The following is a 10,696-nucleotide window of genomic DNA, read 5'->3' as shown; positions in this document are numbered from 1 at the left end:
CACCTCAGTGTGTACTTGAAGGGGTCCTAAGTTCCCCTGCCTCGCCGCTGCGCTGATGAATTTCCTTCCCTCCGTCGCGTTGTGCATTAAGAATTCGCAGCTGGGAACAGGGCCGCGGGAGTTCTTCGGTGTCTAGGGCTAGATGGACTCCCGCGGGCCCAGGCCGCCTGGCTGCCTGCGCCGCTTTCTCAGCGAGAAAGCCGAGACCGGCGGGACCAGGCTTATGTGCAAACCCCCTACTTCCTTCAAATGCTCGACATCTTCAATGTATTTGTTGACTTAAAGAATGCACTGCCCATTGCTGGTTTCCTGTTTTGTTGCGGGCGTGAGCATCAAGCTAGGGTGGGGGCTGGCGTCCGCGGGTAAAATTCCTTTCAGTCAGTGACAGCGTCGGGTACAGAGACCCCTCGTCCTTTTCACGTCGCAGCCGCACAGAATTCCCCGGGCCGTTCCGCGCTTGCCCAGCGCCCCGGCTGAGTGACCTGCAGGTCACTCCTTGGGTGGCGCGGGTTCCGTAGTCCAACAAGCCTGTGTGCCCCGCGAGCTGGCCGCGCACAGCGAGAAGGCGTCTCCTCCTTCCGGCGGAGCCCTTCTCCAAGCTCCCTCTGCTTCTAACCCTCGCTCCGGTCCTTTCTGCGAAGATTGTTTCCAGCTCCAGTGAAGAGTGAGCAGTGGCACTGTCTGGGAAGAGAGCTCTCTGACCACCACCGCGGCTGCCGCGGCCGGCCGCCGGCTTCCGAGTCACTTAGGCCTCCCAGAGCCGAGTCTTGGAGGCCGGAGTTTGCGCCAGTCCTGGGGAGTCCACGCGTGGCTGGCTAGGGGAATGCTCCTCATGGGAGTCTGGAACCTGGTTGTTCTAAAATGGTGTGTATGGGGTGGGGGTCTCCTTGCTCAGGGACTCTCTGAGGGAAACAGGGCAGGGCTGTACAAACTGGAGTCTTCCTTGAGCTCCTGCCGTCTTTTCTGAAGCCCTATGCACTACTGGCTTTGTGGTACCTGAAAAAAACAAAAACAAAAAACCCTATAGGCAGCAGGAGAGGGGCTCCTCTGAAAACCTGCTGTTCTTGAGATCTACCTCGTGAAGGGATCTTAAAGGCAAAGTGGGGGTCCCTGTGGGTCTTCCTTACACTTCCACTTTCACCATGCTAGCATTTGGTCACCACAGTGACCAAAACTATCCCCACAGCCTTGAGCCGTTTACTGAATTATTATTGTTTCAAATGCACAGAAATATCGAACAAAAGCTTGAATCAGTGACTCAATCAACCAGCCGTTTCCCTGTCCCCTGGCCAACTTCAGCCCAGGTCTCAGGATTTACCCTTTTCCCTAAGAAAGAGGGTACAGCTTCCCTGATGGGACACCCAAAATGCCCTCTGTAAGTAGTGCAGTCCCCCACTTGCTCGGTTCTCAGCTGATCTGCTCAAGTTTGGCTTCAGAGGTGCTACACTGTTTGACGGTTTCATCTTCTGTCTTTCTCTCTCCTCAGCCCCTCAACCGGTTTTTCCTCTGGATCTTTCTTCCTTTGCCATTATCTGTGTCCCAGCCCACCTAGGTTGGGAGAGAGAGGGTTAAGATGTTCTGCAAAACTGGCTTGTAAAGCTGCTTGGATACATTAAAAACACATGAATATACTGAAATACAAAGTATCTTTAGAACCAACCAAGGAATGTTTATGCTAATGCTGGATGGATGCAAAGAAATAGTGCCAGGGAGCAGTGCTGACAGCCTCCTGAGTTAAAGTGAGAGCAGGTAAATTTCATTTGCTAATGAAAATCAAACTCAGTGAAAACCTGGTTTCCCTTTGTCCTTTTCTCCTCCAGCCCTGGAAGCCCAGAGCCCCATGGGCCAGGCTGGCATCCAGTCCCCGACCCAGAAAAACCCAGCCACAGTCTCTTCTTCAGTGAGAGGTTTTGGGGCAGCCAAGCCCTGCAAGGCACCCTGGCCTACCCCAGGAAGTAAGAAGCCTTGTCAGCCAAGACATTTTGGAGCACTGAGAAAGGCTCTGGCAACTCCTTAAACAAAGGGCTTACTGCAGAAACCACCCTCCGGTCCTGCCTGCGCTGCCCTCTCAGGGGTCCTGGGAGAAATCTGGGTAGACCAGACAGTACCTGGGAAGTGACTGCAGCCTCTCCCACCTCCCCCACCTCTGCTCATGCAGCCCTCTGCTTGGCTGTCATGCTCAAGGTGCCACTGCTGCCACCTGATCCTAGTGGGTGCCCTGGCTTTCCCCATGAGGAGTCTGAGGATATAAAATTGTCAGGTTGGTGGTGCCTCCATGCAATCCTATAGGAATTTCTGAGCTTGAAGAACAAAAAATTCAGAAGGACAGACAGCTCAGCAGGTCGGGACCCACTACCTTGGCAAGCAAGCAAATCTTGACCTTGCTGTTGGAAAAAAAGGAAAAATGCTAGGAGGGTCTGTGCTTGCTTCCCAGAGCACACTTGTCTTCATTGCCCTCCAACCTTTCTTTAGCCACAGCAAGTCAGTTTGTTGACTGCCTGGCAGGGAAAGAAATCATATTGGGAACCAATAATACATGTCTTATCTCCCTCAGCAGAAGACGGACGGGGAAGGAAGATTATTCTTGCTTCAAAGTGAGTAGAAATTCTGAAACTCAGACCCAAAATTATTCCCAGAGCTTGTTCCACTTCTATAAACCACCTCCACTAATTGGTGACTACAATCAATACTAACAGGACACGCAGGCATTTAAAGATAGTGGGGGCATGGTTGGTAGAAAAATAAAATATAGATTGAGATCCAAGACAAGAAGAGAACAAGCAGGGTGTCTCCTCTAAGTAATCATGTCTTGAGAGGGGTTTTTTGTTTTTGTTTTTTTTTAATGATAGGGACACGTGGGGAACTAAGAAAATGTCCAGACAAATTTGATCACTAAAGGTGCACCATAAATCTCAATAATTCAGGCCCCAAGCTCTTCCTTGGTGAGAGCGCCACATTTAAGTGGCAAAGCTTAATTTGAGATACAATCCAAAGCCTTCCCCCAGTACCATCCCTTCCAGACAAACCTGCTTGTGGCTCCTCAGCGGACAAGATGAAATCTTGTCTCACCATTTTCGGTGAGGAGGGACCTAGTCGTCTGTGGAGCTGAGGCCCTTCCTCTGCACGCAGGGTTCGGAGCTCCTGGTAAAGTGGGAGGGGGAGGGAAGATTGTGGAGCTGGCTTTGGCCGCCTTGTGCACCGGCAGCTGCCACCATGGCCAGAGGTGAGCTGGCACAGGCGCCGGCTGGTGGGGGCTCCCCAAGCTGTGTTTTCATTTTTCCGGGTCTGGCTGGGAAACCAAAGAGGCTCAAAGCCCCGGCTGAGCAGGGCAGAGGCAGAGGAGAAGAGTCGGTAAACACGGCCCCAAAAACCCCACCAAGGCAGCAAAAAATTCCAGGCAGCCACACAGAGTCAGAGCCGAGAATTTTAGAAAGAGAGAGAAAATTAAGAGTGAGGGGATGTGGGCAGTGGGCCTTTTGCAGCCGCCTGGGTCTCCACGCTTGCATGGCAGTTCTCATGCTGGCTAGACTGCAACTTTCAACTTGACCTTGGCCTCCAGCCGTGTCTGACCCGTATGTAAAACCTCCTTCAAGTCCCCAGGAACTGGGGCCTCAAACCCTACCCTGTGTCTTTGTCACTGTGAGTTTTACAATGCCACTTGGAGGGAGGAAGAGGGGTAAGTGAAAGGGCCAGAAAATAGCAGAAAAATCAAGTCCCTACAGAGGCTAGTTTCTGAGTCTGCAAATGGCCAGTAAAGGAGAAGGTAAACTGGGGGCAAATCAATATTTACCCAGAACTGCGAGAAAGTCAAGAAGGAAAGGGCACACTGGGGTGGGGGGGTTGGCTGGTGGGGGGTCATAGAAGGTTTTATTGGGCGACACTTACATTGGTCAGGACAAACCCAGGATCAGGACAGATAAAAGCCCAAGCCCAGTCACATTGGTCTGGACCCTGCAGGAAGCCCAGGGGCCTTAGAGAGCAGATGGTGGGGTGGGGAGGGGGGTGGTATGCATGCTGTTCTGAGTTTAGAGCTGGTCTGCAAGCTAGGAGCAGAGGACAGGTCCAAGCCTGGCTTCTCACCAGTCTGCCTGGGGTGGAAAAGAATCCAGTACTCTTCCCCAGCTCTATTCCGGTAATGTGCCCACTTTCACTTTGAAGCTTGTTCCCCTTCTAAGCATCTGACTAGCTCACAGTAGCGAATCAGGAAGTGGAAGTATGTGCCCCTAAAGCAGCAGGACCCCCAGAACCCCTCACCAAAACATGGCAGCTGCAAGAAGGGTCACTGCTTGGTTCTTTCAGCACCAACACCCTATCATGCTCCCAGGAGAAGGTTGCATTTCCCAGGCACAGAGGAAAAGCTTCTTGCGCAAAGAAGGACTAGGCAATCACTGCAGGCTGGAGATCCTACTTGAGGGGAAGGCAGGAAGTGGCTTCAAAGAGCCCCTTTTTCTTGTCCCAAAATAGAATGAAATAGTGGGTTCCCGGGTGCCTGGAGAGTCAAGTCCGGTCCACAAAGAAGCTGGAGGCGTTAGGGCCCAGAAGGGGGGGGCTTGAGTCCCAGCCAGAAGCACAGCTGGGGTTTGTTCCTCTTAAGCCCCTTCCAGAACAAGCTAGCCAGACTGGCGAGGCACGAGCAAGGATGAATGGTGCCCACGGATCACTCGCTCTATCTCAAAGTCTCTGGAGGAGGAAACGTTGTTACCGGCTCAGAGCAAGGAACAGTGTGTGAATGTGATTGAGTATGTCAGTGTACACTGTGTGTGTGTGTGTGTCTGTGTGTGTGTGTGTGTGTGTGTGAGAGAGAGAGAGAGAGAGAGAGAGAGAGAAAGAGAGAGATGATACGTTCTGAGCCTACGAATCTAAATGCAAACATGTGAAACTGCTTACTAACAGTGTGGACAGGGAAGGGATGGGAGCTCCTAAAAGCAGTCCAAGCCTCCAGTGGAATGTTCGGGGACCCATGAGCCAGGCATATCCTCTGGAATCGACAAGCAGCACACACCCTGCCACTGTTTCCCTGGAAAGAGCAAAATCGGGACTCCATCGAAGCCGAAAGCGTAGAGTCCGTCCTAGGGTCTCACTGCAGAAATACGCGCCGGTTCCTGGAAAGAAAACAGCCTCAGAGGCCCCAAGAAACACCCATTCTGAGCTAGGCTGGTCCCGTCCTCCCCACTCTCCCATCCCTGACCGCCGGCACTGTTACCTGAACTGTCCCCACCGCTTCAGGTCGCAACCCAACCGCGCGCCCACTTCCCCTCCCCGCCTGGTTGCCCGGGTCTGGGCCCCACCGGGATAAAGGAAGGGAAGGGGGGCGGAGATGGGGCCGCCCTTCCCTCCCTGCCCCACCCGCACGTTCCCCCGCCTTTCCCTGGGGTGAATGGTGCGCGACCGCGCGGCTGGCCCTGGCGCTGGGGACGGCGCGGGCCGCGGCGGGGACGGCGAGTGCACAGCGCAGAGCTGGAGTAGGAGCCGCCCGCTTTGCATACGCCTGGGCGGAGCGGAGGGGGGGACCGGGCCAATGGGCGGCCGCCTGGCGCGACCCCGCGGGGCGCGATCCGCCCCCCTCGCTGGGGCCCCGGCCCCGCGCCGCGCGCTCTTCACTTCTTGGGGGCTTTTTAAAACAGCGCCACTGGGGTCTTCTCCATGCGGCTCGGGCTATGACAGCCTCCGTGCTCCTCCACCCCCGCTGGATCGAGCCCACCGTCATGTTTCTCTACGACAACGGCGGCGGCCTGGTGGCCGACGAGCTCAACAAGAACATGGAAGGGGCGGCGGCTGCAGCAGCAGCCGCGGCAGCCGCTGCAGCGGCCGGGGCCGGGGGCGGGGGCTTCCCCCACCCGGCAGCCGCGGCAGCAGGGGGCAACTTCTCGATGGCGGCGGCGGCCGCGGCGGCGGCTGCGGCCGCGGCCAACCAATGCCGCAACCTGATGGCGCACCCGGCGCCCTTGGCGCCAGGAGCCGCGTCCGCCTACAGCAGCGCGCCCGGGGAGGCGCCCCCGTCGGCTGCCGCCGCTGCTGCCGCCGCCGCCGCCGCTGCCGCCGCCGCCGCGTCGTCCTCGGGAGGGCCTGGCCCGGCGGGCCCGGCAGGCGCAGAGGCCGCTAAGCAATGCAGCCCCTGCTCAGCAGCGGCGCAGAGCTCGTCGGGGCCCGCGGCGCTGCCCTATGGCTATTTCGGCAGCGGCTACTACCCGTGCGCCCGCATGGGCCCGCACCCCAACGCTATCAAGTCGTGCGCACAGCCCGCCTCGGCCGCCGCCGCCGCCTTCGCGGACAAGTACATGGATACCGCCGGCCCAGCGGCCGAGGAGTTCAGCTCCCGCGCTAAGGAGTTCGCCTTCTACCACCAGGGCTACGCAGCCGGGCCTTACCACCATCATCAGCCCATGCCTGGCTACCTGGATATGCCGGTGGTGCCTGGTCTCGGGGGCCCCGGCGAGTCGCGCCACGAGCCCCTGGGTCTTCCCATGGAAAGCTACCAGCCCTGGGCGCTGCCCAACGGCTGGAACGGCCAAATGTACTGCCCCAAAGAGCAGGCGCAGCCTCCCCACCTCTGGAAGTCCACTCTGCCCGGTAAATGGCGCCCTATTTCCAGCTCTGGTCTTCCGTCTCTGCTCCAGCTTCGCCGCTCGCACCTGGGTGTTGCTGGGTGCCCTTCTGTTCTCTTCCTGGTCTGCCCTAGAGGCTCTGCAACCCTGGGAGTCCGAGCATGATTGGCTGGGGCTGCCTGCGCTGCCTTGAATTGAGCTGGCCCCTGGCCCTCCCTGGGTGAGGGGTGGCTGGGAAAGAACTTGTGGGGACCCAGGCTAGCTTCCCTCTCCTTCTGCGCCCCGCCCTCCCCAGCCCCTGACACCAATGTAAAGATGAGAAATTGACCAGAAAACAGCTCCCCAAATTGCCCCTCTATATTCATTCTCTCAAAAATGGCTTCAGTGTAGAAGCTTTGAGTATTGGGACGGGCACCCAGGAAGGAAACAGGCACAGAAGTGCTGTACCTTAAGCCTGGCGCTAAGGTGTGGGCCCCTGGACCAAGCTCTCTCTCGAGGCTGCCTACTCGCTGCTTCCGCAGGATGGCCGGGTTGGGGAAGTCACTGGAGCCCTGGGTGATTTCATTTTAGTTCAGAACTAACCACCTTTCCCCCTGACCCTCTAGGCTTTGGCAGAAGGCCGGATTGTACAGCGCGTGGCAAAGAGCAGCTGGGCGCTGCAAGGCGGGTGGCTTAGTTCGAGCTGTCGCCCATGGCCTGGCTGAGGTCTGATCCTTGTGTAACTTGCCTTCTCTCTTATCTTCTAGACGTGGTCTCCCATCCCTCGGATGCCAGCTCCTATAGGAGAGGGAGAAAGAAGCGCGTGCCTTACACCAAGGTGCAGTTAAAAGAACTTGAACGGGAATACGCCACGAACAAATTCATTACTAAGGACAAACGGAGGCGGATATCAGCCACGACGAACCTCTCTGAGCGGCAGGTCACAATTTGGTTCCAGAACAGGAGGGTTAAAGAGAAAAAAGTCATCAACAAACTGAAAAGCACTAGTTAATGGATTAAATATGGAGCAAGAAGGCAACTTGAAGAAACGCTTCAGAACTCGTTGCTTTGCCCAGATAATGATAATAATGTTTAATAATAATTGAAGAATGGGAAAGAGAAAGAGACAGACACTGGCATTTTGCTCTCCTGAAGGAGATCTCTTTCTCTTTAATGGAATCTACAACTGTTTTAAACGTTAAGAAAGGTAAAGCCTGCCGGTTCTTCCGCCAACCCCACCAGCCCAGCCTGTTAAATGTCAAACGTCAAACCCCAAAATACGCAATTTCAGATAAGTTACGCAGTGACCGAAATCTTGTAAGTATTTATATGATCGTTATATTTTAGGGCACTGCGTTAGATGGTAATAATCTGGAAGCTGGTTACAAAATCAAGAGGCCATTGTAAACATCTGCTTGTCCGTCTTAGGTCGCAATTCTCTTTGCATGTTAAGTGTCTGCTCAGGTAAATCTTAGTGAAGTTCCTACCGTTGTTGTATGTTCTGCAAAACATTTTATGTATAGATTTAGAGGGAAAAGGAGAAGGTACTGAAATAATCATTTTTGGACTATTTGCCATGAAGGGAGAAAGGGAGAGAAAGCTCTTCTGAGGATCATTTGTCTTGGTAGCATAGTAAAACCAACGAGCTGAACCTTTCAGACTACGAACCTGGGTTGCTAATATCATTTTAAGAATAATTTTTCATTGCTTATAACAAGTATATTTTCTGGCATTTGGATTATATTTACTGCCCCAATATCGGTTATTTTCCAAAGGATTTGGTATCTTTTTAAAAATATTTAAATCATCAGATGATCTGCAGAATTCACTTTATGTGAAATCTTCAGGGAGTTTCCGTCCCAACATGATGAACTTTGGTTTGAACACAATTCCTTTTTTCATTTAAATTGGCATTTCTCAATATTTGCTAAACATTAGCGGGAGAAGTCATTTTCCTTTTTAAGAAAACTCAGAATGAAAATTAATTTCCCTGAAACATTTAGGTGTCTACATTCTATATTTTGAACTATTAAGAGTAGTATTTTTCCTTGTTTATTGAGTTATCAAACTGCATTAGAAAGATTAGTAATTCATCTTCACAGCACATTTTTAATCAGGTATTTCAACCAGCACATTCTTTTTGTTCATATTCACTATAGAATGATATCTTGTAAATAAAGACATTCAGCACACTGTGAAAATGTATTTCTGCACCTGCTTTTTAAATGTTTCTACTAAAAAAAAAAAAAAAGTAGACCTGTAGATAGTGATATAGTGGTATTACTTCTGTTAATAAAATAGTCACTGCCAATAAAATCTGAAGAAAATACTCTTTACTTTTCTATGCTAAATGTGCACTGCACAGAAAGAAAAGGAGCAGGTTTGTCTTACATAAACCAAGGACCATTATTATTATTCAGTGCATTTTTTGCTACTAAATTTTTAAGAAGAGGGAGAAACCCCTCATAACTAAAATCCTTAAAAATGATAAGTGCTTCAAGGAGATTAAAGTGTCAGGTATTCTGAAAGGGAGAAAAAAGAAAGGAGGAAGAGATAGTATGAATTCCCAGACTCCCTGTGGAAAATGAAAACCAGTTGTTTTGTATCAGCAATGCCTAGGCTGTCATATTTTAAAATCTGCTGTTGGGTCCGCATGTGTCTGAGAGGGCAGGTTTTGATATTTGTTGAAATGACAGGACTACGAAAGGCCTTAAACCTTGACCTTGACGAAAAAAGACAATTTGTGACCTTGACTTTTGACAGCTCATGAATTGGCCTCAGCTGGATTAGTAGATCAAGGGCGCCACCTCGCGTTGACAAGCCTCCTTGTAATTCTTCAACCAAGGGAATCAAGAGCTCTTACCTCCTTGACTTTAGAGATTCAGTACTCAATTATTTGACTCCAGATGGAGCAAATTTGAATATATGTAAATTATACATGTCCCTGTATATATGTAAATATATAATATATGTGTACACATGTATACATTTGCATATTAGTGCTTGTGTGTGCTTGTATATATATTTGTAGAATCTGTACAGATATCATATCATTAATTGCTGATGACCCAACATATTGTAATTTAAGGTGATTTCTAGAGTTGAGGTACAAAACGTACTTTACAAGATGAAGCCTTGCTCCTTTTCTCTAATGGCCAAGTTTGATTTATCTTCATAGTGGCTTGCTCTGCATCAGATTTCTGCAGATCTGCTTTAAAGCTGTACATTTTTGTTACAGTCTAAGAGGTATTCTTAAATCACCATTCTTTCCTGGTCCTCACCCTCCAAGGTGGTCTCCAACTCTAATTAGAGCTACTGGGGAGTCTTTAGAGCAAATTAAGATTCAGATGCCTTGCTAACTCTAGAAGTCTAGAGTTACATTTCAGAAATTCAAAGAAACCCACCTCTTGAGAGGTCAGTAAAGAGGACTTAATATCTCATATCTACAAAATGACCACAGGATTGGATACAGAACATGAGTTATCCTGGATAACTCAGAGCTGAGTACTGCTCCAGGGTGGTGTGCAATCTTGTATTGATGCTTGTGAATCTGCCATTTGATTTGTGGGAGAAATAAATATGTTTAATATTAGCAACTTACCAAAACTATAATAACAAAATTATTATATCTACTGTTGACCTCTAACAACAATCAGGTGCTGTTTTCAGAGTCATAAAGAATACATATGTATGTTTATATATTTAATACACACGTAGGATAATGTGTTTCTGTCAAATCCATGCTATGTGCATATGTATTAAAACATTGGTGGAGTCAGTAGCCATGGGGTGCAGAATTGTGAGATGCAGGTTAATTTTATCTCTATATTAGAGGAAAGTAATAGTGAATGGAAGAACCAGATTCATCATTTTATGGAAAATAATATTGATTGGTTACAAAACTGGCTGCCGGAAACCTCTCCAACCTCTCCTGAGGACTCACAGCTTCTTTATAGATGAGAATTATGGAAAGAGTCTCTAAAGCTGTCTCAAAAACAGGCTGGTATTGAAACACACATATTGAAAGGTCTTGAGAAATTCAGTTATATTTTGCTGCCCTGAGGATTTTCACTCCACTTGTGGAAACAAATGAAAATGTTGCTTCAGACCCACCTCTCCACCTCTTGTTCCAAACAGTACTCCATTTCCAAATGAGCTGCCATCAAGCCAAA

At 50.4% G+C, this 10,696-nt stretch overlaps 1 protein-coding gene across 1 annotated transcript; it reads left to right on the top strand.

Moving 5' to 3' along the window:
- The first annotated feature begins 5,634 nt into the window (after positions 1-5,634).
- Positions 5,635-10,305, top strand: HOXA13 (homeobox A13). Its single transcript, XM_017527053.2, has 2 exons — positions 5,635-6,570; positions 7,292-10,305. Exons 1-2 carry the CDS (start codon positions 5,658-5,660, stop codon positions 7,534-7,536), a joined length of 1,158 nt encoding a protein of 385 aa, XP_017382542.1. The 5' UTR covers positions 5,635-5,657; the 3' UTR covers positions 7,537-10,305.
- The last annotated feature ends 391 nt before the right edge of the window (positions 10,306-10,696 follow it).

Source organism: Cebus imitator, unplaced genomic scaffold (genome assembly GCF_001604975.1).
Source record: "Cebus imitator isolate Cc_AM_T3 unplaced genomic scaffold, Cebus_imitator-1.0 Scaffold45, whole genome shotgun sequence".
Classification (NCBI taxonomy): Eukaryota; Metazoa; Chordata; class Mammalia; order Primates; family Cebidae; genus Cebus; species Cebus imitator.
This window is presented reverse-complemented; position numbering and strand designations above follow the sequence as displayed.

What these genes read in the sequence shown, in the direction of transcription:
- HOXA13 (XM_017527053.2), top strand. Translation starts at nt 5,658, where the DNA reads ATGACAGCCTCCGTGCTCCTCCACCCCCGCTGGATCGAGCCCACCGTC. An exon ending in CTGGAAGTCCACTCTGCCCG is followed by an intron (nt 6,571 to 7,291) that starts GTAAATGGCGCC and finishes CTTATCTTCTAG; the next exon opens with ACGTGGTCTCCCATCCCTCG.